Source organism: Phialemonium atrogriseum (assembly GCF_030411735.1).
Source record: "Phialemonium atrogriseum strain 8032-3 unplaced genomic scaffold QBC33scaffold_39, whole genome shotgun sequence".
Taxonomy (NCBI): Eukaryota; Fungi; Ascomycota; class Sordariomycetes; order Cephalothecales; family Cephalothecaceae; genus Phialemonium; species Phialemonium atrogriseum.
Window position 1 is genome coordinate 27,995 of NW_026848176.1, and position 25,454 is coordinate 53,448.

General features: G+C 57.8%; 5 protein-coding genes across 5 annotated transcripts; 3 read left to right on the top strand and 2 right to left on the bottom strand.

The window, feature by feature from the left end:
- Positions 1-645: 645 nt before the first annotated feature.
- On the bottom strand, positions 646-5,484 carry QBC33DRAFT_500729 (P-loop containing nucleoside triphosphate hydrolase protein; the record flags this gene model as incomplete). The annotated part of the gene is made up of 2 exons (XM_060425681.1): positions 1,052-5,484; positions 646-979 (listed from the first exon to the last, which is right to left on the bottom strand). Exons 1-2 carry the CDS (start codon positions 5,221-5,223, stop codon positions 646-648), a joined length of 4,506 nt encoding a protein of 1,501 aa, XP_060278803.1. The 5' UTR covers positions 5,224-5,484.
- A 202-nt stretch (positions 5,485-5,686) lies between these two features.
- Positions 5,687-14,351, top strand: QBC33DRAFT_551518 (ARM repeat-containing protein). Its single transcript, XM_060429188.1, has 4 exons — positions 5,687-5,981; positions 6,062-8,172; positions 8,232-13,490; positions 13,580-14,351. The coding sequence occupies exons 1-4, from the start codon at positions 5,846-5,848 to the stop codon at positions 14,132-14,134; spliced, it is 8,061 nt and encodes a 2,686-aa protein (XP_060278804.1). The 5' UTR covers positions 5,687-5,845; the 3' UTR covers positions 14,135-14,351.
- A 163-nt stretch (positions 14,352-14,514) lies between these two features.
- QBC33DRAFT_551521 (ribosomal protein L19/L19e domain-containing protein) lies at positions 14,515-16,062 on the top strand. Its single transcript, XM_060429189.1, has 4 exons — positions 14,515-14,663; positions 14,867-15,136; positions 15,287-15,437; positions 15,539-16,062. Coding segments are annotated over exons 1-4 (582 nt in total). The 5' UTR covers positions 14,515-14,661; the 3' UTR covers positions 15,698-16,062.
- Positions 16,063-16,644: 582 nt separating this feature from the next.
- On the top strand, positions 16,645-18,837 carry QBC33DRAFT_551522 (serine hydroxymethyltransferase). The gene is made up of 6 exons (XM_060429190.1): positions 16,645-16,773; positions 16,858-16,993; positions 17,073-17,129; positions 17,236-17,329; positions 17,393-17,530; positions 17,617-18,837. The coding sequence occupies exons 2-6, from the start codon at positions 16,877-16,879 to the stop codon at positions 18,759-18,761; spliced, it is 1,551 nt and encodes a 516-aa protein (XP_060278806.1). The 5' UTR covers positions 16,645-16,773; positions 16,858-16,876; the 3' UTR covers positions 18,762-18,837.
- A 371-nt stretch (positions 18,838-19,208) lies between these two features.
- Positions 19,209-22,463, bottom strand: QBC33DRAFT_600078 (uncharacterized protein; the record flags this gene model as incomplete). The annotated part of the gene is made up of 2 exons (XM_060432066.1): positions 19,209-20,464; positions 20,501-22,463. The coding sequence occupies 2 exons, from the start codon at positions 22,461-22,463 to the stop codon at positions 19,383-19,385; spliced, it is 3,045 nt and encodes a 1,014-aa protein (XP_060278807.1). The 3' UTR covers positions 19,209-19,382.
- Between the last annotated feature and the right edge of the window lie 2,991 nt (positions 22,464-25,454).

Sequence of the window (25,454 nt, forward strand, 5' to 3'; positions counted from 1 at the left end):
CCGCGCAATAATTTGGACATATCCGTCTCCCAAGGCCTTCCACAGACGGACTTCCTGGGCAAGCGTCAAGTTCCCAAGTTTCAAGCACGGGGACGCCTCCGCAGGATAATCTAGGGGAACAAAGGGTTCATCCGAAATGGTGGCACGTAGGGGGTATACAAAGCTACCACATAAGCGATTCCCCAGTACCAGTTTGATTAGTTGAAGCTGTGTGACCCTCGTTCCGGGCATCTCGGTCATCTCGACCACACATATACCTGCGTCTCCGGCTCGCAGGCTGCGGGGGCCCGAGACTGATTGCGAGACAAGGACGAGAAATTCATCGATCACCGTCTCCTCCCATATCCTACGTGTGCCTATCCGACCTCTCAGGCTCGACTTGCTCACGAACACATCAAGTGAGAATCATTTCTAAATTGTTCTATCCTGTCGAGTAGAATGCGTATCCTGGCTAGGGAATACGAGGCACGGCTGGTTGAGGCAAGCTTTGCCAAAAATCAGCTACCTAATTTGGAGTGCTTGTCTCCACGTTGTTGACACAACAGACAAGCCTAAACGGCCCATTATCCTCAAGACGGCCTGGCCTGGCTTGACCGTAACCTCTCGCAACCCCACAAACACAACCTCTCCTTCCGCCCGTCTCCCTCAGCCCGCCCTCCCCGCGGCCCCAGCCCCAGCCCCAGCAGCCGCGTCCCTGCCCTCCTGGGCGAGCGTGAAGATGCGCTGCCACGCCTCGAGCCAGCGCCCGTGCTGCGCCGTCTGCAGCCTGCCGGGGGTCTTGAAGCTGCGGCCGAGCAGCTCCCACAGGCGGGACCGCAGCGCCTTGAGCACGAGCGCCGTCTTCCAGTCCGGCATCGTGAAGCGCACGCGGTTGCCGTCCAGGACGAGCACCCCCGCGTACATGTCCACCCGCACGTCGCCGCAGAGCAGCGCGATGGCGAAGGGGTCGACGCCCGTCGTCTCGTGCGCGTTGTAGTACCTGCGAGTGTTAGGGGTGGGATGCTTGGAGGGGAGGATGGGGAGGATGGGAGGAGGGGAGAAGTCAGCTTACGTCTTGGAATGCATGATATGGTAGTAGCTCAGCCATCGCAGTTCGTTGTGCCCCTTGTTGACGCTCGAGGGATGCAGGCTGATGGTCTGGTTGTTGCCCACGTTTCGAAGCCCCTTCCCGCCGGGGACATCCCGCACCAGTAACTTGGGGTAGAAACTCCAGGCGATCACGGACTGCGACACCACGTCGTTGTCGCTGTTCACGTTGACCCTCTGTGGGACGTCGAAGAACGCCTGGTTCCTCCTCCTGCCGCCCGACGAGTACCGAAGCCGGTTAAGGCCTCGCCGCTCGTCGTCGGTGAGGGGCAGGAAGCCCGAGTCGACGAGAGACACAATCAGCTGCCCCTTCAGGTCCTCGATGTTGGCCAGCGTCTGCGGAGAGAGGAAGTTCTTCCTGCAGAATTGGAACTCCACGCCGTGACCCGTCGACGACTGGCAGACACGCTTCCAGGCTAGATAGGCATTGTAGACGGTCAGGAGGTCCGAGTCGCCGCGCCGGAACGCCAGCTTGACCGTGTCCGCCTGGTTGCGCTGGCCGAATGGGGCGACAAAGGGCGACTTGGACGACAGGATGGCCGCCACCGTTATGGCCATGTCGAGGCACTTGAAGATGGTGCCGAGCAGGATGAGCTTGCCAAGGAAGACATCCAGGGGAAGGCGGGCGAGCTGGTTGCCAAGAGGCGTCAACTCCTCCGCCTGTGTGAGAGCGCGGACATCGACCAGAGCATCGATGGCCCGATGGATGTTCTTGGCCGACGGCGCGTCGAGAGCCTCGCTGAGCGTCTCTTCGATGCCCCCGAGCTTGCATATCTTGACGCGGATGGCGAGGTCCTGGAGGGACAGTCGGAGCATCTCGGGCGTCTGCTGGTCGCTCATGATCTTGTCATGGCGATACTTGGTAAACAGGTGGAAACAGAGGCCTTCCTGCACACGGCCAGCACGACCACGACGCTGCTTCGCGTTGGCCCGCGAGATGAACGAGTCGATCAGCTTGGACAGCTGCCGCCGTTCGTCGAACCTCATTTCCCGGTGCTTGCCCGTGTCGATGACGCAGGTGACATCCGGAATCGTGATACCCGTCTCCGCAATGTTGGTCGCGAGAACGATCTTCCTCTTCCCGGGGGGTGGGACCAGGAATGCAGCCTCCTGCTCCTCCGTGGCGATTGAGGAGTGCAAGGGGTAGATAAGCCACTCGTTCGAGAAGTGCTTGTCGCCGAGGAGGAGGTCGTTGAGTGTGCGAATGTCAGCAATTCCCGGCAGGAACACGAGGATGGCCTTGCTGAACGGTATGTAGGTAGGGTCCGTCGCAATTCGGGATATGAGCTGGACGACGAGGTCAAAGTCGATCCGATATTCATCCAGCTGAGCGAGCGTGTTTCGAGTCCGTGTCGAATACTGCTTGAGCTCCTTGAGGAGCTCGGGTTTTGACGACCCCTCGGCCTCGATCTCGGCAACGTCGTCATCAAGCGAAACGACCTGGGGGTTCTTCTGGTCAACCGAATACCCGGTGAGCTCGACGGCGTCTTCGAGATACTTGACCTGGACGGGAAAGGTGCGACCGGGAACGTTGAGCACGGGGGCTCCTCCGAGGTATTTCGAGAAGCGTTCCGCATCAACCGTTGCAGACATGAGCACCACCTTCAAGTCCTTCCGCTTAATCAGAAGCCTCTTCAGGACTATGAGAAGGAAATCGCTGTCTATGGACCGTTCATGGACCTCGTCGAGGATGAGATGGGTGATCTCCTTCAGCTCATTGGAACCCTCGAGCATGCGCATGACAATACCGGTAGTGGCGTAGACGAGCCGCGTCTCTCTCGAAGTGTTTGATTCGAGGCGAATCGAGAATCCCACCAAGGACCTCGACGTCCCCAAATCTCCCTTTCCTTCGCCGAGTTCATCGCTGACGCGGCGTGCCAGAGAGATGGCAGATATCCGACGAGGTTCTGTGCAGTATATCTTGCACGGCCTGCCTTGGGATAACTGGTGTTCGAGGAGAAACGATGGCACCTGTGTGCTCTTTCCGCACCCCGTCTCGCCGCAGACGATCACTACTTGCTCCCGTTCAATAGTATCGACCACTTCCTGCCGGAAATCCCACATTGGAAGCTGCATTCGGGATCGCAGCATGGTCTGGAACTTTGGAGTGCTGCTCTTTTGCTGCCATATATGCTGATAGTATTCGGGGCCTCCTGAAAGGCGTCTCGTCCTGTCACGGGTCGAGTCATCCGCGCCGTTCGCACCTCGGGCTTGGCCTCGTCCTTTGAAAGCGCCATGCAGGAGCACGCCGTCCTCGAGCTCCTGCTCCTGTTTCTTCCGCACAAGATCCCGTAGCTCCTTGACGGCGGCCCGATCTTCCGCATCAGCCTTGGCCTTTTTCTTCTCGGCATACTCCGACCACAGGTCTTTCCATGCCGGGGGCAGCCTCAGGAACACCTTTTCTTCCTTCGAGGATGAGCTGAAGATAGAAAACATTGCGGTAGTCGCTATGAACGCTTCCGACTGTTTCGCGTCAGGAGTGGCGACTGATATCATCTTGAAAACAAACAAGCTCGGAGATGTGAAGGCATCGACTTCGGGGATGTCGGCCGGAGGCGGCAGCTCTTGCGGCTTGGACCAGGCGATGTGGACCAGATGGCGATTTGCAAATGCCACGTCGGAGATTAGTCGGTAAGTGATCCGTACAGACGAGTCCCTCGACCGGCAGGCTTCCTCGAGAGCCCGCATGGGGCTTACACCCGACCATTTCGCGAAATCTCGGAGCGTGACTTTCGTCCCGTTGGCGCCGTTCACAACCGTGCTTGTCTTCCCGGTCGTGGGGTCCACTTCACTAACTGGGAGACTTGCGAAGAGGTCTGCAAGAGCCTGGTCGTCGTCATCGTCGTCATCGTCGTTCTGTGCGAGGATCTCCGTCGCGATCCGCTCTGCCTCCTGGCCGACACCATCTTCGCCATTTTCGTCGGAGCGGTCTTCTAGAGCTTTCTTGCTGTCCTCCTCTTCGGCCTTTCTCTTTTTCTCAGCCGCATATTCCTTTTCAAGGACGATCTTCTTCGGTCTCCATTCCTCGTCAGCCACGAATTTGTCGAAAAGCACATCTTTCTCTATGCGATCGAGCTTGGCCAATAGATATGCCTCTTCCGCGTCTTTTGTTGATCCGATCTGTCTTGATTGCGACTGTTTACTCTTGACAGTATCCTGCTTCGACCGCTGCAACGCAAACAGCTTCTCTTTCGTCTCGAGGTAGGCAGGGAGCAACTCCTCCGGCTCTATGTCCTCGTCGAAGATGACTGCCGGCTTCCGGGGGGAGGATGCGCGAGGCGAGCGAGAATACAGGGCTCCATTCTTCAGCTTCGACCCCAGGCCGGCTTCGACGTCCAGAAGCCGAGGGGTGTTGGCGCCAGAAGGTAGGGGGCTGTCGAGCGGCGTATCGGCTTGAGACTTTGGCGGCAATTTTCCACGGCCGTCATAACTCGGAAGCTCTTCTTGAGTACATTCTCTGGCCAGCCAGTCTAGAGCCTCGTCAAGTCCCCAGATGGAGTCTCTGTTGCTGGTGGACACATTAGCCGCCATGTCCAGAACGAACTGCAAAACCGGCCGGATCTTCTCCTCGGGGAATCCGGCCCCCGTGAGGGTCTGCTGTAGCGTCCAGAGCTTCATGGTGGCGTCTTCCTCCTGCAGCACTTTGCCTGTGGTGCCGCCTTCGGTGACTACGCTCGAGGCAGCAAAGCGACCTTCGGCCTGGACAAGATCGAGAAGATGGTCCATGAGCTCTTGGGGGAGCCATTTCTTGGTGTTGATAGGTTCGGCCTGGCTGCGGAGGAGGCGGCGATCGGTCTCTAAGCGGTTCTTCTGGCGTTGGGCATCTCTCTTCACCTTTTGGGCGTATTTCTCGACGAGAAGCTGTAGCTCGGATTCCTCAAGCTGCCTTTCGAATTCTTCGGGACTCAGGGGGTTCTCGGGCTTGGTGCCTTTGGCAGCATCGCCCGGCTGCCCGGCTGTGGATGGCGGGGCATCTTTGCTCGATGGAGGGGCATTGCCGTTTCCCTTGGTGGCGGCATCAGCGATGTCATCAATTCCGTCGGCCGTGTCGGCTCTCGGTTTGGAGGCAATCGAGGTGGTCGCGAAACCCCGTGCTGGGTTGGCCGCAGGCTTTTTGGCCTTCTTCTTGCCAGCCATCGCGGAATATGGGCGATGTCGGGGTGCGAAGTTTAGGGGAGAAGGTGGGAAGGTGAAGTTGGTGTCACGTTAGAGGCGGGCCTCTTTCGAAACCTTTCAGTGGAGCAGCAGGACAAGCAAGCATTGGAATTTTTTTAATGGAGGGCCTAGCTTGCAGCTTGTCTTTCCCCAGCCAGTGAGTAATTAGGTACTACTTCTTCTTGAGACAGGCAGGTAAATGCTTAGCACATTTGTCCGCCCGCCTACAGATCTACGCAGGATGATATGCTGGCTCCCATCGGCGGAGCCAGAAATGGGCGTTTGACTCCAAAATTCTGGGCAAAATCTGTCACCGCCTGCTCTTTCTGGATGCAACCCCGCCAATTACGTAAGGTGCCTGGCAGCAAGCCCCACTATTTTGTGAGTCTTCGGCTTCGCTGAAATTCGAGTGCACAATTGTCAATTGTGGAGAAGGAAAGTTGAGCTGGCAACAACTGGCAACGATCCTTGAAGAACGAACTTGAGCCTCACACCCCAAGGCCTGGTTAATTTACTGCCTGGCTCTCTTCCGGTGCCTCCCCTCGAACCTCTCGAACCACGTACTCCATGCCAATGTCGGCTCTAATACAAATTCCCCGACAATATGACTGAAGCGGCTGTAAATGGAATCGTCGCTGGCGACCTGGACATGAAAGCAGCGAAGCTCGCTTTGTCCTCGTCTTCGACTGCCACCAGGATTGCCCAATTGCGAACTCTCGAGGAGAAGTTGTCCCAAAATGGTATTGTTGTGCCCAGAAACCTCAAGACCCCCGCCCCCCGACTGATCCTGCCATCGACTAACAAGTGTGTCTTCCCATAGCTCTCGACCGTTCCTCAACCGTCGGCCTGCTCAAGGTCCTCTTCTGGACTCACTCCTTTTACTATGACCGCCCCTCCCGTCGAGCTGTCCAGAAGTGTCTGGTTGCCATTGCGAATACCGGGGACCCAGACATCTTGAGCCCCGTCGTGGCGGCAATCCGCCAGGAGGCTCAGAAGAATGCGATCGCAACAAGCAATGCCTTCGGCCTGGTCGAGTGGTGCAGCCTTCTCATGCAACATTTGTCCGGTACGCCATTATGGGACAAATTTGGGAGGGATATTCTTCTGGCCGACGCCGACGCTCTCGAGAAATGCTTGCAAGAACAGTCAAAAAGTGCCATTGCGGACTCGGCCCTCGTCATAACGAGGAGGGGATTCCGAAAACTCGTATCTGGGGAAGAAGGCAGGGAAACGGTCATCAGCGGCGCAGTCGAGGTACTTAGCGCCAAAGGAAGCCAGCCAACGGCGAAGAATGCCGTCCTGCTTGGTGTTGTTGCTGGTGTTTGTTCTAGGAACTCAGCCGCTAAGCCCATCTTGGCGAAGCTTAAGGCCTCCTACCTCTCCTTTTATATCCGGGAGATCGTTGGCTCTAGAACGCCCCTACCCAAACATCTGGCTGGCGGGCTCGGCGATTTCTTCTCCGCCTTCGTTTCTTACGAGGACTTGGAAACGGACGTCTTCCCGGCATTGGAAAAGGGGCTTCTGCGAGCCCCTGAAGTCGTGCTCAACGACCTCATCACGCCCCTCGTGGGTGCTCTACCAACATCCTTTGATCTCTCCGAGGCATTGAGGGGGCGGCTGTTGAAGCCATTGCTTTCGAATATCAAATCCTCCAGCCCTACCATCCGCACTGGCGCCGTGTCCGCTTTCAAACAGCTAGTTGCCGCTTCCAAAGACTTTACCGTCCTCGCACAGGTTGCTGACGAGATCCTGGCGCCCCTGAAGACTGGAAAACTTGCGTCTGCAGACCACAAAGTATTGCACTCGGACATGTTGGAAACATTACCCATGACCGCCGACATTGCCTCCAAGATCGGAACCGCGCTTCCTGCCGTGCTAGGCAAGGAAGGCAATGAAGCTGCACTGGCGGCCGAAACCTCGGCCCTCAAGACTGCGACGGTTTTCTTACTTTCAGGTGATGGCGAGGTGCCGAAAGCCCTCGTTGACGCTTACCTGAAAGGCTTGGCCGAGAAGAAGCTACCGATTCGAAGGATATGGATTCTTCGCACAGGAGAGGTTCTTTACTTCTACACCAGTCGTGAGGGTAGTCTCTCTCCAAATGCCGTCAAATTCGCCGAGGCCGTTTTCCCACTGTTGATGGAGACGTTCAACGAAGTTATTGCGAACCCACTAGCAGCGTCCCAGAACGGCCTTGTGACTGGCGCCCTGGTCGTCTGCAGTGTGGCCTCTCTGCTCCAGCAGTGCTCCAACTTGGCCCCAATGGCAAAGAAATACCAAGTGCTGAAACATGCTCTCGCCTATGAACCGAAACCCTCCTTTCTTCTCAGCCCTCGTGTCTACAGTAAACTGACTTCGGAGGACGATTTCAGGTGGCTTTACCGGGGACTCTCAGCTGTCGCCCCTGGGGTCACCTCTGCTGAACAGTCGGCCGTCAAGTCGGCGTGGTCTCAGGCGTTCATATATTTGATTTGCTCACCACAAGTCGCCGTCACCACACCCAAAGAGGTAGGTGGCACCACTCTACGCAGAGAGATATGTGACGCCCTCACGGGCCTCTATGCCCGCTCCGGAGGCACTGTCGCAGAGATGATCATTGATGGCATCTGGGATTGGGTGCAAGCCCTGGAAACGGGCGATAAGGAGAGCGCGGCAGCACTATCGAGGGCGGAGACCTCCACTCTGTATCTGGTTCTCAAGGCGATCTGTCTTCCTCCAAAGGAGTACTCGGAGTTGGAAGGGGAGGATCTACCAAAGGAGAGGCTGGAGTCCCAAATGTGCTCCCTTCTCGTGCTGGCGCGCCCTGAACTTCTTCCGCGCGTGAGATGGATCGAACTCTGCCTGAGGGTGGAGCTAGACCCTGGAGACCTAGCTCGTAAATACGAACGGGCACTGCTAGATCAAGTGGTGCAAAGGACCAGTTTCGATCAAAAGGTGAAGATACTATCTGTCTCCTAGTCTCTGCCATTTCCCATTGCTAACCTCCATCTCAGTCGCCCAGGATTAAGGATGCCGCCTTCAAGGCAACCGCCGAGCTTGCCTTCGTCGCCCCAGAGACCATGACTCCTCGAATCCTCGAACTCATCGAGCGGGATTTGGCTGTCTCCGGCGTCCAGGCCATTGGTCCGTTGGAAGCAGCAATATTCCGGACCCCTGAAGGAACTGCCTTTGTCGATGTCCTCGCCAAGAAACAGAACGTCGTGCCGAACAAGAACACAAAGGACTACGACACACTAAAGTGGGAAGAAGAGCTCAGGGCCCAGTTAGCGCAGAAAAAGGGGACGACGCAGAAGAAGCTCACGGCAGACGAGTCGGCGAAAGTCAATGCTCAGCTGAAGAAGGAATCCCAGATTCGCGAGAATGTACGCGGCATCGCGGCTAGACTGGAGAGAGGATTTGGAGTCGCCAGAAGCCTCGCCACGGGCCCTCCCACAGAGACGGTCCGGTGGATTGGTCCCGTTGTGAAGTCTATTCTGGATGTCATGGACGCCGGTGCCTGCCTCGTCACCGGGGACGTGGGGCCAATGGCTTATATCTCCTGCTCTGACTCCGTCACGCATAGACTGGGCTCTATCCGGTCGTTCATCGGAGTCGCTACTCTGAGAGCTCACGATGTGAGCTCTCTGCCGGCAAATCTCCAGGAGGAGCCGCTTGGGGATCTTGTTACGAGAGTTCTGTATCGGCTACGATTCGCAGGCGAACAGCGGCCCTTCGACTCGGTCTCCTTGATCTACATCTTGCCATTGCTGCTCCTGATCCTTCAGAATGGCGGGTGTGGCGACGCAGCGGATGATCGAGACGCCCAGCTAGTCCTGGCCGTCGAGATTCTGTCATTCCACACGGACGTGTGTGCCGATGAGGCAATACAGCGCGGCGAGATAATATCAACGCTCATCTACGCCATGCAACAGTACAGCCAGCACTACAAGATCATCAAGGACTGCTTTGCAGACATAGTCCGCTGCATTGCCCCCAATATCAGCCCGGAAGAGATCGACGTCCTGTCTCGCGGCTCAATTGTGCCGGAGACTGCGGTCAGGACAACTGTGCTGCAGTCTATCAGCGCTGAGATCGATATGAGTGAAGCTGACTTCTCGGAGGAGATCTGGCTCGCTTGCCACGATGACCTAGAGGATAACGTGGACCTCGGCCGCGAGATCTGGGAGGAGAGCGAGTTCGCAGTGTCGGAAGAAACCCCCGCCCAGATGCTGCCTTACCTTGATAGCAAGGACTCGCAGCTCCGGCGAGCTGCTGCCAGGTCCCTGGCTGAGGCTACCACTGTCCACTCGTCGACTCTGGATACAACTCTGGAGCGACTGAGGGATTCATATATCGAGCTGGCCAAGCCCCGCACCGCACAACTGGACGAATTCGGCATGCCAAAGAAGGTTGACCTGTCGGACCTCTGGGAATCGAGGCATGGCATCGCGTATGCCTTCAAGGAACTTGCTCCGCATCTCGGTAAGGACCAGCTCGAGCCATTCTTCGACTTCCTTATCGAGGGTGGTCCCCTCGGAGACCAAAATGCCACGGTTAGGAGTGAGATGCTCGAGGCTGCGAACGCCGCCATCGAGATACACGGAAAGAGCATCGTCGAGAAGCTTATGAAGACGTTTGAGAAGACATTGGAGGTCCCAGACAAGAACTCGGAAGCTGCTGATAGGGTTAACGAGGCGGTCATCATCATGTATGGAGCGCTGGCACGACATCTCGAGCCAGGGGATTCCAAAACCCCCATCGTCATCCAGCGGCTACTTGCTACTCTGAGCACCCCTTCCGAGACTGTCCAATATGCAGTCGCCGAGTGCCTGCCCCCGCTCATCCGTACCTGCGGAGACAAGTCGTCCACATATTTTGACCAGATTCTCAATACGCTTCTCACTTCGAAGAAGTACGCCGCCCAGCGAGGCGCTGCTTACGGGCTTGCCGGGCTCGTTCGCGGCCGAGGAATCTGTGTTCTCAGGGAATCTCGCATCTTGGTTACGCTAAAGGGGGCAATGGAAAACAAGAAGGAGGCCCACCAGAGGGAGTCAGCATTGCTTGCATACGAACTTCTCTCCACCATCCTCGGCCGGCTCTTCGAACCATACGTCATCCAGATAGTCCCACAGTTGCTCGCCGGCTTCGGCGACGCCAATGCAAACGTGCGCGACGCGTCGCTCGCGGCAGCCAAGGCGTGCTTCGGAAAGCTGAGCTCCTTTGGCGTGAAACACATCCTCCCGACCCTGCTTGAGGGCCTCGACGACCAACAATGGCGGAGCAAGAAGGGGGCGTGCGACCTTCTCGGCGCCATGGCCTACTTGGATCCTCAGCAACTCTCACAGAGCTTGCCAGACATCATCCCGCCCCTTACCGCGGTTCTGAATGACAGCCACAAGGAGGTCCGGATGGCTGCCAACAAGAGCTTGAAGAGATTCGGCGAAGTCATCAACAATCCAGAGATCAAGGGCCTGGTCGACATCCTCCTCAAAGCCCTCAGCGACCCGACCAAGTACACCGACGAGGCGCTGGAATCTCTCATCAAGGTCCAATTCGTGCACTATCTCGACGCACCGTCGCTCGCCCTCGTCAGCCGCATTCTCCAGCGCGGTCTCGGAGGTCGCTCCAGCACCAAGCGGAAGGCTGCCCAGGTCATCGGCAGTCTGGCCCATCTCACTGAACGGAGGGACCTCGTGGCCCATTTACCTGTCCTGGTCTCAGGGTTGAAGACGGCGATCGTGGATCCGGTTCCGACGACACGAGCCACGGCATCACGAGCACTGGGGTCTCTCGTCGAGAAGCTGGGCGAGGATGCCCTCCCAGACCTCATCCCGGAACTGATGCAGACCCTCAAGTCGGACACCGGAGCGGGGGATCGCCTGGGATCTGCCCAGGCCCTCAGCGAAGTCCTCGCAGGATTGGGTACGACAAGGCTGGAGGAGACTCTGCCCACTATTCTTCAGAACGTCGAGTCTTCCAAGGCGGCCGTGCGCGAGGGCTTCATGTCTCTCTTCATCTTCTTGCCCGTCTGCTTCGGCAACAGCTTCGCCAACTATCTCGGCAAGATCATTCCGCCCATTCTCTCTGGGCTCGCCGATGATATCGAGTCCATCCGGGAGACGGCTCTTCGGGCCGGGCGCCTGTTGGTCAAGAACTTCGCCGTGAGAGCCGTGGACCTCCTGCTTCCCGAGCTCGAGCGTGGCCTCGCGGACGACAGCTATCGAATCCGGCTCAGCTCCGTCGAGCTCGTTGGTGCCCTGCTGTTCAATCTTACGGGCATCAGTGGTACTGCCGAGCCCGGCGAGGAGGACGAGGAGGCGGTCAAGGAAGCCGGCACTTCTCTGAGAGAGGTGCTTGGCGAAGAGAAGCGCAACAAAATCCTATCCGCGCTCTACATATGCCGCTGCGACACGGCCGGGGCGGTGAGGAGCGCCGCGGTTGGCGTCTGGAAGGCTCTGGTCTCGACCCCCAGAACCCTGAAGGAGCTTGTTCCTACCCTCACACAGCTCATCATTCGACGACTCGGCAGTTCGAACATGGAGCACAAGGTCATTGCCAGCAACGCCCTCGGAGAACTGATCCGCAGAGCTGGCGACGGTGTCCTCTCCAGCTTATTGCCAACCCTAGAAGAGGGACTTCAAACATCGACCGACAGGGATGCCAAGCAGGGAATCTGTCTCGCTCTGAAGGAGCTCATCTCATCGGCATCCCCCGAGGCGCTGGAGGACCACGAGAAGACGCTCATCTCGGTCGTCCGGACCGCCCTCACGGATTCCGACGAGGAGGTCAGAGAGGCCGCTGCCGAGGCGTTCGACTCGCTGCAGCAGATCCTTGGCAAGCGTGCCGTTGACCAAGTCCTGCCGTTCCTGCTCAACCTGCTCCGTTCCGAGGAGGATGCCGACAACGCCCTTGCCGCCCTGCTGACTCTCTTGACCGAGACCACGCGCTCGAACATCATCCTACCAAACCTCATCCCTACCCTGATTGCTCCCCCGATCTCTGCCTTCAGTGCCAAGGCACTCGCATCGCTATCGAAGGTCGCCGGCCCGGCTATGAACCGTCGCCTGCCGAACATCATCAATTCGCTCATGGACAACATTATCAACTGCACAGACGACGAGCTGCGCGTGGATCTCGACGAGTCCTTCGACATCGTCATCCTGTCCATCGACGAGTACGACGGGATGAACGCAGTCATGAACGTCATGCTCCAGTTGACCAAACACGAGGACCACCGCAAGAGGGAGGCTACGGCTCGGCATCTCGCCAAGTTCTTTGCATCTGCTGATGTCGACTACTCTCGATACAACCAAGATATCATCCGGGCTCTCTTGATCTCGTTTGACGATAGGGACGCCGGCGTAATCAAGGCGGCGTGGGCCGCGCTGAGCGAGTTTACCAAGAAGCTCAAGAGGGAAGAGATGGAGGCCTTGGTCCCGTCAACCAGGCAGACCCTCCTTCAGGTCGGCGTTGCCGGGCACAACCTGGCCGGATTCGAACTGCCAAAGGGTGTCAATGCCATCCTCCCCATCTTCTTGCAGGGTCTCATGAACGGCACTCCAGACCAGCGGGTGCAGGCTGCCCTGGCGATATCCGACGTCGTCGATCGAACCAGCGAGGCGTCGCTCAAGCCCTTCGTCACCCAGATCACGGGTCCGCTCATCCGTGTCGTCTCGGAGCGGTCGACAGATGTCAAATCGGCAATCTTGCTCACCCTCAACAATCTTCTCGAGAAGATGCCCACCGCTCTGAAGCCGTTCTTGCCCCAGCTCCAGCGCACCTTTGCCAAGTCGCTTGCGGATACTTCTAGTGATCTTCTCCGCAGCCGCGCTGCGAAGGCGCTTGGTACGCTGATCAAGTTCACTCCCCGCGTCGACCCGCTCATCGCCGAGTTGGTCACCGGCTCTAGGACAACCGATCCCGGTGTCAAGACGGCCATGCTGAAGGCACTCTACGAAGTCATCAGCAAGGCCGGCGCCAACATGGGCGAGGCGTCGCGCTCCGCAGTTCTAGGCCTTATTGACGTCGAGACGGACGAGCACGACGACAACATGACAATCACGAACGCGAAGTTGTTTGGCGCCCTGCTCAAGAACGTGTCGGGAGAAGTGGCCGTCGGTCTGCTGAAGAACCGGGTGATGGCGAGAGACTTTAGCCACTCGAGCGTCTTGGCCCTCAACGCGGTGCTACTGGAGAGCCCGAAGGCATTACTGGACTCCCCCCTGGTCGATGACCTGCCTGAGCTGCTTTGCCAAGGCATGACCAGCAATCATGTGAGCCCCATCCCATATGCCCGCTTCCAAGCTCTACCCTTCCCCCTTGGCGAGAAATATTTACTGACAGCGTGATGTTCGCCAAATAGCCATTCATCGCCGACAACTTTGTTCTTGCCACTGGCAAGTATCTCCTCAGCGACACACCCAAAGCATTTGACGCTACAAAGCCCATCTTCACGACACTGGCCACGATAATTCCGCCAGGAGGCCCGACCGACACTCGGCGTCTCGCACTGGTCCTCGTGCGGACCCTCTCTCGCGCCCACGCAGACATGGTGCGGCCACATCTCGGCCTCCTGGCCCCGGCCGTCTTCGCGTCCGTCCGCGACACCGTCATCCCCGTCAAGCTGGCGGCCGAGGCGGCGTTTGTGGAGCTCTTCTCGGTCGCCGACGAGGGCGGCAAGGTGTTCGACAAGTGGATCGCGGCGGCCGGCGCGGACCTGCCGCCGAACACGAAGCGCAGCATTCAAGACTACTTCAAGAGGGTCGGCCTGCGGCTGGGGGCCCAGGTCATGGAGAGGAGGGAGGCCGAGGGGGGCGCTGGCGGGCTGGGTCTGGCCAATGATGAGGTCGAGGATGAGAAGGAGATCTGGAGTGTGGGGAAGGTGGATGTTGGAGCTGATGTGTTTGGGAAGGAGTAGTAGTAGCCTGAGCCTGAAGCCTGAATCTCTTATCTGGGTGACAGCGCGGTGACTGGCATGAGCTGGGTTCCTTCTATGGGAAGGCACATGCCCCATGTGCCCTAGTTGAGGGCGAAACAAGTGTTGATTCATGTGCATCAGATATGTGCTAATGATTAAAAAGTCTGTGGCTTACGATGCGCATTATTCCGACCATTTTCTATTGAGATTTTTATCGTACATACTGGAACCTAGCATGCAAGTTAATTCGTGCCTTGTGTCGTTGATGAAGCCTTTCCCCGACCTGACCCGCGTCGCCGATCTGTTGTCGCTGGCGGCTGCACGTGATCTGGCAGCTGATATGAGTCAGCGATTGTGCCCTCGCTAACTCTGAGCCAATTATGTGGTAGTTGCGGCCCCACCTCCAACCCACAAACTCCTCACAAGCTACGTTATTGAAATTTCGAGAGTTCCGAACTTCCCCTCAGCGGAAATTTCAAACCCTTTCGATCGAGCGACAACGACCATCCAAGGAACGACAATTCAAGATGTGAGTACTAGAGAATCCATCCCACGAGAGCTCGCAATGGATTGAGCCACGGTTTATTCGCCATTCTCGACCGTTGCGAGCCGGAAGAGTCGTGCCAATACCTGCACCGTTGGATGGCCTTCCACCGAGAGCATCATTGCCCAGCGGCCACATCTGCGAGGTATCATCACGAACGCTTTGCTGACGCTTTCCGCCAACCACAGGGTCAACCTAACAACCCAGAAGCGCCTGGCCGCGGCGGTGCTCGGCTGCGGCGAGCGCAAGATCTGGCTCGACCCCAACGAGGTCAGCGAGATCAGCAACGCCAACTCCCGCCAGACGATCCGCAAGCTCGTCACCGATGGCCTCATCATCCGAAAGCCCGTCACCATGCACTCGCGCTCGCGCGCCCGCGAGCTCAACCTTGCTCGACGGATCGGCCGACACAGGGGCTTCGGTAAGCGGAAGGGTACCGCTGACGCCCGTATGCCTGCGTATGTTCTACCCCCCCGTCTTCGCTGGCACCCTCACCCCATAATCGACAGAAACAAGAGTTGTTGGAGGAGGGGAGGAAGAATACAAGGCGAAAATTACGGATTTCGTCTGAATTGGATGTGTTTTGGCTGACATGGTTGGATTCACAGCCAGGTTTTGTGGATGCGCCGTCAACGAGTCCTCCGCCGTCTGTTGGTCAAGTACCGTGCCAGCGGAAAGATCGACAAGCACCTCTACCACGAACTGTACCACCTCGCCAAGGGTAACACCTTCAAGCACAAGAGAGCGCTGGTTGAGCACGTATGTTTTCATCCCACACTCAGATTCCCTCTAGTCTACTTTTCTTTCTTTCCCCATTCCATATACCATACCACCGGACGCTAACACCCAACCCAACACAGATCCACCGTGCCAAGGCAGAGAAGGCCCGCGAGAGGCAGATCAAGGAGGAGATGGATGCCAAGCGTGCCAGGACCAAGGCCGCCCGGGAGCGCAAGCTGGAGAGACAGACGGCGAAGCGAACTGCCATGCTGGGCGAGGACGAGGAGGAGGAGAAATAGAGTCGATCCCGATCTCGGTGGCGAGACGTGAATGGAAGACGGACTGGCGGCTTGCATTCGGAGTAATCGGTTGGGCTCTTTTCCTCCTAACATCCCACATATCGCAAATGGAACCCCTTCCAACTGGTATTTGTTGCTTGCTTGATGCTTGGTCAGACGGTAGGGTTCTTGCATGTACGGCATCGAAAATGGAATCAATCAATGACTGGACGAGCCCATGTTTCTCTCTGTGGTTGCCTATGGTGCAGTGTGACAACCTGATCTTCATATGCATGCCTACTCTGGCACACTGGGCAAAGCAGGATCTATCTATCTTTTTACTCAATTACTACGGTTTGAATCGAATACAGGAGTAGTTTTCAAGACCTATCACCATCCCACAGGAGAGGCATAGAAGAAGCTGCAATACATGCAACCCATCAACAGTACGACTAACGACGTCCTTCCACACAAAGAGAGCTCTCTCCAAACCTAGCCCCAGATCCCTTGGTCATATAAAACATATTTCGATGGCCATGTCAACGAGCACGTGCGGACGGGAGCAAGCCACTTGGCAGAGGAGAAATTGCTTGTCGTCCCGGTTAGCCCTATGGGCTAGGCACAAGCTAACAGCGAAGAGGGTCCAAAAAGAATGATTGAAGGAGCATCAACTAGCTTGGGTCAGATTGCTTCATATTGTCCCGAAAAAGGTGGTGAAGGTGTGCCGAGACATGTCAGCATGTTCCCAACCAAAGGCGGAAGACGTTATGGTCTCGCGAAGCGGTCTCGTCACTCCCAGTTTAGTTGACTGAAGAAGAAAAAAGGGAAAAAAAAACAGAAAAGGAGAGGGGCAATCGGAGGGTAAAATATAGGTGGCTTAGGTAAGAGAGGGCACCCCCAGCTGCCACTTGCCAGCCACTCTCACCGGCCTGTGCGTCAAAGGCGGGGGTAGGCACGGTAGCTGCGGACGGATGACATCGGCTCACTTTGGAAATGACCGAACCCGCACTTCTCACCCGGCCAGTCCCTTTGCCAAATCACTTCACCGTTGTGCCCCGACTGGAGGCTTGCAGAATGGGATTGTAGGTTGGCAATTGGTAAGTCGAGCTTTGTATCCTGACAGTCTGGCGATTGTCCGGTTCGGTTCTGTTCTGTTGTCCCACCCGTGCTGACGGCTACAGGAGTGCAAAGCTGCAAATCATGTCGATTCCCATCTTCCGAGGCACGACTCGTGCCCTTCGGACAGCACCGAAATGTTTCGCGAGGAATGGCCTGAGGAGGTCGGTTTCGTCGATCTCGCCCGAGGGCCAGCAGAGAGTAAGGACTCGGATGGCCAATTGGGGTCTTTTGGTCCCTTTGTTGGGAATGTCTGTTCCGGCTGACCTCGAGCTTGTAGTTGCTTGCTGCCCATCTACAGGAGGCTGATCCAACGATGTTTGAGATAATTGAGAAGGTGAGGCGCTGTCCTGTCTGGCTGGGACCTTCTTCCCCCTTCAGCTGCTTATACCTATCCAATCCCGAGCTCGTCGCCTTGTGCTAATGCATGCTTAACAATGTAGGAGAAAGTGAGACAGAAACAGTTCATCAACCTCATCCCTTCTGAGAACTTCACCTCCCAAGCGGTGCTCGATGCCTTGGGAAGCCCAATGCAAAGTATGTCCAGCGAGATACAATCCCATGGATAACATGTGCTTGTAGGCTGACAGGGAGTCACAGACAAATACTCGGAGGGCTATCCTGGAGCGAGATACTACGGCGGGAATGAGTTCATTGATGCTTCGGAGAGGCTCTGCCAGCGGAGGGCATTGGAGACGTTTGGTCTCGACGAGAAGCAATGGGGCGTAAACGTTCAAGGCAAGTGGTCTTTGGCCTCCATCCTTCATTCCACCTCTGTTGCAGAGACTCGTTTCAACTGACCCCGTCTCGGCTCTGTCCCACAGCTCTCTCCGGGGCCCCGGCCAACTTCTACGTTTACTCGGCCCTAATGGAACCCCATGACCGTCTGATGGGCCTAGATCTTCCTCACGGTGGGCACCTGTCCCACGGCTACCAGACTCCCACCAAGAAGATATCGTACGTCTCCAAATACTTTGAGACGCTCCCGTACCGCCTCGACGAATCGACGGGGTATATCGACTACGAGAAGATGGAGGAGCTGGCGATGCTGTATCGGCCCAAGATCATCATCGCGGGGACGAGCGCTTACAGCCGCTTCATCGACTATGCCCGCATGCGGGCCATCTGTGACAAGGCGAACGCCTACCTCATGGCCGACATGGCGCACATCTCGGGCATGGTGGCCGCGCAGGTGATGCCGGGCCCGTTCCCCTACGCCGACATCGTCACGACCACGTCGCACAAGTCGCTCCGCGGGCCTCGCGGCGCCCTCATCTTCTTCCGGCGGGGCGTCCGGCGCACCAACCCCAAGACGAAGCAGGACGAGCTGTACAACCTCGAGGGCCCCATCAACGCGTCCGTGTTCCCGGGCCACCAGGGCGGGCCGCACAACCACACCATCGCGGCGCTGGCCGTGGCGCTCAAGCAGGCCCAGGCGCCCGAGTTCCGCGCCTACCAGGAGCGCGTGCTCGCCAACGCGCGGGCGCTGGCGCGGCGGCTGGGCGAGCCCAAGGGCAAGGGCGGGCTGGGCTACTCGCTCGTGTCGGGCGGCACGGACAACCACCTCGTGCTGGCGGACCTCAAGCCGCAGGGCATCGACGGCGGGCGGGTGGAGCGGGTGCTCGAGCTCGTCGGCGTGGCGGCCAACAAGAACACGGTCCCCGGCGACCGGTCGGCCCTGACGCCCGGCGGCTTGCGCATGGGCACCCCGGCCATGACGACGCGGGGGTTCGGCGAGGACGACTTTGGCCGCGTCGCCGACATCGTCGACCGCGCCGTCGCCATCGCGGTGCGCGCCGACAAGGCCGCGAGGAAGGCCGCCGAGGAGAAGGGCGAGAAGTCCCCCGGCAGGCTGAAGCACTTCCTCGACCACCTCGGCGACGGCGAGACGGACCCCGAGATCGTCCAGCTGCGGAGCGAGGTTTCGGATTGGGTTAGCACTTATCCGCTGCCGTGGGATACGAAATAGTCGGGTCGGGGTCTTGGAGTGGAGATGTTGGGAAATGAACAGGATGGGTATATGGTAAGCGTTGCTTGAGGTTGGGGCAGGGCAAGGGTTTGCTAGGCTGCGCTCGCTGGGGGGTGTGTCATGGTCGCCTTGGGTGGCGAGCTGAGCAAACAAACGATTTGAGCCTTGGAGTCTATATCGTCCTCCCACTCGAGGAGATTATCATCACCGTGCTTGGGGGGTAACGGGACACACACAAGGGTTGGGTTTGTCGTGCTTATCCTGAAGCTGCAATCGTTCCTGCTCAGGGGGATTCATCACTCATGCTATCCTCACATTCAACTGGGAGAGATTATGTGCAAAATATCAGGCTGTCGGTTCATTTAGATTGTGCCCATCTAACAAGTAAACCCATCTACGGGTCTTATAGTTCCGTTTTTGCCCTTCATCCCCTTTTTTTTGTTTTGTTTTTCCAGTTATGCAAGCACCTTGTATACCAAATCATATCCCCGTACAATGAAGCTCCAGGTTCATCTATCCAAGACCATGTTGTTATCCAAGCTTCCTGTCTAACATCCCTCTTTTGCACCAGCACCGCCAGGAGGTAGGATCCGGTCCTCGATATACACACGCTCGACAAAATCACTTCGTCAACGCCCCATCATCACCATCACCACCTCCCCCCTCCTCGCCAAATACCTCGATAACAGCCCTGCTCCCCCTCATCAACCTATAATACGCAGCCAAGTCCTCATACCCATCCAAGAACCCCTCGCCGCACACGCGCGCCACGTCCCGCAGGACAGGCCACACAGCATAGTCGGCGATGGACGCCCGCTCCCCGCCCGCCATGTACGCCGCCCGCCCCGCCGCCGCGGCGACCTCTCTCGCCTCCCTGGCGTAGGCGTCCCAGGCCGCCAGGGAGGCCCGCAGCGCAGATGGTGGTGCCGCGCCCCGACCGCTCGGCGCTGCGGCGCGCCACTGCTCCAGGAGCGCCGACGCCTGCTGGAAGCGGGTCAGGCGCCTGGCGAGCTCGGACCGCGGGGTGGGAGGGGGAGGAGGAGGAGGCGGGGCGCCGCGGGGCGAGCTGCCGTGGACGGCGTCGAGGTACAGCATGATGGCCTGGTGGCCCTCTACGACGACGGCGTCATCGTCGACGAGGCGGACTGCGTCGGGCGCGGGGCCGGAGCCCGTGCCACTGCTGTCGCTGTCAGTGCCCTTGACGCACGAAACGCCCAGGCCCGCGAGGGTGAGGGCGACGCGCGCGTTGGCGACGTCGTCTGCGCCGGGGAACCAGCGCGGCTGCTGTGGCTGTGGCTGCGGCGGGGCTGTGACGCCGACGTGCAGGACGTCGAAGCCGGCGCCGTAGTGGCGGGGCCAGTCGAACTCGGAGCTGTGGTTCTCGGCGCCGAAGGCGCGCAGCATGCGGGTGGCCTCGTCGGTCTGGCCATTGGCGACGGCGCGGGCCCCGGCGCGGTCCTTGGCCGCGGCGCCCTGGCCCCAGATCAGCGACTGGGACGCGTCCAGGAAGGTGCCGATGTGCCGGAAGGTCAGGCTGATGCGGGCGCCGCCGAAGGCCAGCTCCGAGGGGTCCTTGTCACGGCCTGCGCGCTTGTCCTGGCGGATCGAGTGCAGCCAGCGCATGTTGGTCACTAGGCCCATGCGGCAGAGCGAGTTGTGCGGGAGGCGGGCTCGCTGGACCTGTCGCTTGGGAGGGTCGTTTTCTGCCGTCGGGCTCGGTGCCGTCGCCGGTAAGACACCGGGTTCTGCGGCATCACCCTTGGCGGTGGTGTCCGGGCCGGCCGGGGAGGAGTCGGTGCGGGCGCCGGCCTTGCCATGCTTCCTTGAGGGGTCCTTATCCAGCCTCTTGGTTCGGAAGATCATGGTCCTCTCGGCGCCCAGACTCACGTTGGCGATGAAGCTGCCGTGGACGATATCCAGCGTCTTGTCGCTATGCTCGCTTATGTAGTCGTTGCCGTCGCGGTAGAACTGGATCAACACGTGGTTCAGGGGGTGTCCCAGGTGCTTCTCGACCTCGGCCTTGATCTCCAGAACCGTTGGCGAGAATGGGAGCAGAGGTGGCGATTCGTCAGCCGGGTGTCTGTATACTGGCATGTTGCCTTCGCTGTCAACTGCACCTTGCACGGCGACAAGACGTGGGACCTCCCCGCCTTGGTGTGACATGCGTGCCCACTTGACCTCGGCCTCTAGCCGCTCAAAGGCTGTCGACGCCAGGTCGGGAAGCAGGACATTTTGGATGATGGTGGTATCTCCCTCGCAGAGCGGCTCGGAGGTGACAGCGCCGTGGAAGGTGGTTTGCTCTTCCATTGTTGACAAGAATGATGTGCTCTCTCCTGAAGGATGTCGCCTTGTGGTGTGACTTGTGGGCTTGGCTTGGATCGGGCTTATCTTACGCGGGATAGATCCCCCGGACAATTTGGAATCAACAGCAGGATGAGACGGCGTCGATGGTTTCCTCGCATCTGTCCTCCGCGTTGGATTCCGGATGCCAGGCGGCCCTTTTAAGCCACTGCTTCTAAAGTTACTTAGTGAACTTCGACCACCATCCATTGGCTTCCGTGAGTCATCCCCAACCCCACCATCATCGGGCAATGATGGACCTATCGGATCGGGATCGACTTCCAAGGGGCTGTTGTCGACAGGCAAAAGACTGCGGCGCAATTTGGTTGACGCGGTGTCTTTTACCAGGGGCTGAAGCGGCTGTGCGCGCGTAGCGGTTTTTGCTTCTGGCTTGGGCGGCGGTGTAGATGGAGCTGGATGAGACGCACCACTTAGTGTCAAGTCGCGCAAGGACAAGTGCAGGTCTGACGAGTCGTCTTCTGCTGGAGCGAGTGGACGTACGGGTGACTTCCTGTTACCGCTTCCGCTCTCTCCGCCACCGCTCCTGCTACCTGTCTTGCCGCGTCTGTCGTGTCTCTGGCCGTCCCCTCCCTCTTTGATGTCTGGCTCCGCAGGCTTCATCTTGGAGATGACGTCGGCCGCTTCCATTACATCGCAGCCGGTAAGGTCCATCAGCTGGCGCAGGGCGTTGCCATGTCGCATGTCGCTCCGGTAGCCGCAGCAGTCCTCCACTATCGTCATGTCGTACCCATGCTGGCCTGCGTCCAGCGCAGTTGCATAGATGCTGACGTTCGTCAGCGCTCCGCAGACGTATAATTCTGTCACGAACCGGCCCCGCAACAGCTGCAGCAGCTGATGCCCGGTCGCGAATGCGCTGTAGTGCGTCTTGGTAAGAGTGAAATCCCGGGCGGCGTCTATGACTTCCTCAACCTCGGCGACAAGCCGCGAACCTTCAGTGTCCGGCTTTACGCAAGCTGGCTTCTCACTCCCAGGAGGGACAGTCAGGAAGGCTTCCTCGTCGGCCTCCATAGCAGCCTGGTCGTGGCGTCCGGATGCGGGCTGCCTGCCCCTCATCATAGCAGTGGTGCGCCTGGCCAGCTGCGGGGAGTCTGAGGTTGCGATCTGGTCGCTCTCCGACGACAATGGCCTGTGCCGATCGAACTCGCTGCGCACCCATATAACATCTCCAACGCCTGAGGCGCGAAACGCCTTGGCGACCTTGAGAGTCCGAGAAACTAAGCCCTTGGGGTCCTTCACGGGGAGCGCCCCGTCGGCCGAGACAAAGTCGTTCTGTAGGTCAAGGACCAGGAGGGCCTTCCGTATGGGCAACGAGGGGAGGACGGACGGGTTGATGGGAAACATGATGGCGGGGCCGGCGCCGCAGGGCGGGCAAGTTGAGCAAGAAGTTGGTCGGGAGGAAGCTCGATACAGGATATTTAACGCTATATACAGAGCCAATGGTAAGCATGACGCTGTTCAACAAGGACTGCAGAGGCCCGACAAACCCGGAGTCGGGGACTTACAGTTGTAGAAGCCAGTCTGAGAGGCACAAGCGTGGAAACCATGGCTAAAAGACCACTTGGAAGTCTCATGTGTAGAGAAGAAATAGACAATGGAGGAGTTATATTGTAGACCCTCGAGCAGGGTGGATAAGCAACGAGGTAGGTGGGCAATATCACTTTCTGGTGCAACGGTGCCACTACATGACGGGTTCGGGCCTCGTCCGTGGGGCAGTAGGTTCCGAGGGACGGGGGGTTGGAAGTTGGTCCGTCTAACCGGTGATGACGATCAACAGCACTGGGAGGACAGGAAGCAGAGCACAGAAGAAGTGGTCACAGGGCTGGCCGAGTGCTAGCGGGTGGTAGGCTGGGTAGCCTGCTTTTACTTATTTGTGGGTGAATTAAGTGTATGAATGCCCTTGCTTAGTGGATGCGAGGGGCAGGGGAGGGAAGCAATGCAGCTGCAGGCGGCCAAGTGCAGACTCATGCCGGCCGGAGCTCGGAGCGAGAGTCGAGGATCAAGTTTCTGTTTCCCAGTGCCGTCGGCATTTGGGAAAGAAAGTGTGTTTCTTGGTGGGGTAAAAGAAAAGAGGACCGACCAAATGTCAAGGAAAGGGACAGCTTGGCGAGAAGCGAGCTCATCCCACTGTCACGTGGCGCTCGATACTAACTTATGCATAGTACATATACCTAAACAGAGATCCCATGGCGATCCTAAGATCGACCGGCCAAATTATAACGGCCCTATTTGATAGGTGGAACTCTTGTTAGTGACGAGTTTACTGGTGAGGATCAGGAAAACGGTCTAGACTCTTGTGATTTCCCCCCCTTTGCTCAACCTCATAGTCACAAATCACAATCCCCCATGTCCACGCTCCAGTCACAATTAATAAGGTTTAGTTAGGTGGGATAGCTGATAGATCAGCGCTAAATAATTAAGCTTGGACGGCCAAAAAAACAAAACCCTTCGAGTACACGACGAGCCAAATATATTACTACTCGTATGTACGGATTAGGCATAGGCACGTAGTTATTTTCGGTCCCCTGCTGGCAGTAACATCCGCCCCGTTTCATCGAGCAGCACCTCCACATATGGTGGAAGAGATCAAAGCCCTCAACCATATCATCAGTGAAACTACCTGTGATGCAACGGCACGAACCCTCTTCTCTCTGATCCGCCAAGCCTCGCCTCATTCCATAGGCCGGCTAATTGAATGACCCGCTCCCCCCTTTGCCTGGCAGGTGCAGTACCTGCGTAGGTACTTTTCGAAGGGTGCGTGCGCATACATCTACGAACTTGGAAGTCCTCCGCCCACGCCAAGATCTGAGATGTCAAGCACCAAGCACCCAACACGAGCAATCCCCGCCAGTTGGCCGCAAAAAGTGCCTGTGATATGTGAGAGAAGTGTGCAGCTGAAGGATTCACCTTCGTCCTGCAGAACCTCATCTTGGCGCTGCACGAAGCTTTTCTCGCTGACTGTCACACATTACTCAGATGTGGTGGTGAGTGCACAGGCGATCGAATCAGAACTCGCCATGCAAGGGTGAGTGAGCCACCCAACGGCGCCAACACCCGTCCACGGCGCAGAAAACGGTTTTGATTCGGACATAATGCTCTTTGCGTGATATCCTTGACCATCATCCGACACTGCCCTCTTCTGTCGCCGCGGTTGGTCAGCGTGTGAGTCTCATCACCTCATTGACGTTGCGTGACAACTTCTTGGAGGTTGCAATCTCAAGGCTGCTTCCCATCAAATTTGCTCCTTTCCTCCTCCTCCCTTTTGGATCTCATGGTGTTCCGGCAAGCACATCCACTCCACACCGAACTGCGGCCGCTCGACCGGTCAGTCCATGGTGGTCGAGATGCTTTAGGAGAGATGCAGACACAGGCACTCCTTCCGAATCTGCCTCTCTATCTCCGCCCTCGCAACATGGCAGCAACGGAAAAGCCTTGCTTGGCAGTGCATGCGCGGGTGTGCTCCCATGTTTGAAGAAACTTTGCGAACACACGAATCCCAGTACGCAATTCCCCCTCCGAGGAAAATTCCTTCGCCGAAGCGGTTACATTTCCAAGGAGTGCCGGGCAATCCTTCCAGAAACATTTACGGACCTCAGGGAACCCCCCAATGGCAAGCGCCGAGCCTGACCCTCACGCAAGACGGATAGGCGCGGCCCAACGCGGCGTGTGGGGGTGAGCTGCGTTGGGAACCATCCCGTCACTGTTGGTCCGGCCGTCGACGTTGGTCAATGGCAAGGATGACTGTTGATGTGGCATGGGACGTTGGTCGCGTTTTCATGCGATCCTTCTCTGAGGACGGGTGGCCAAATCATCGGCTGGTGGGCGTTCCTTCACTTCTCCAGACATCGAGTCCGTAGAATCTTTAGTCTGCCGGCTTACCTGATCGTTGGCGTTTGGGGGTTGCATGGAAGACGAGCCTTGCCACCAATGGCAGCATAGAGAAGTCAGTTGGGCGAGGTCGAGAAGCTAAGGCCCGCCTTCGGATCATCAGCGTTGGACCAGGAAAAGCCCAATTTCTTGCAACGGGGGAGTTCCTTGGCCATGTTCCGCCGGTCGCTGGCTACCGGAACTGCACTTCTGAAGCGTCACTTCCATGGAAAACTCTCTCTCTCGGGGTCATCAAAGGCTAGACAGTAGTCACTCCTGAACCTTTCTGGCCGTGCTATTGTGATTTATACTAACGCACGAGGGAATGAGGTGGGCCGAGAGTTTGAGGGCGTGAGGAGAGGGTAGTCCTGGAATTTGGGGGCACGAATGCCATGGCAAACCTACCTACCTATTGCCAGAAACATATAGGTCCCTCTCGTGAGAAATGTCACCCAGCCATTCCTCAGT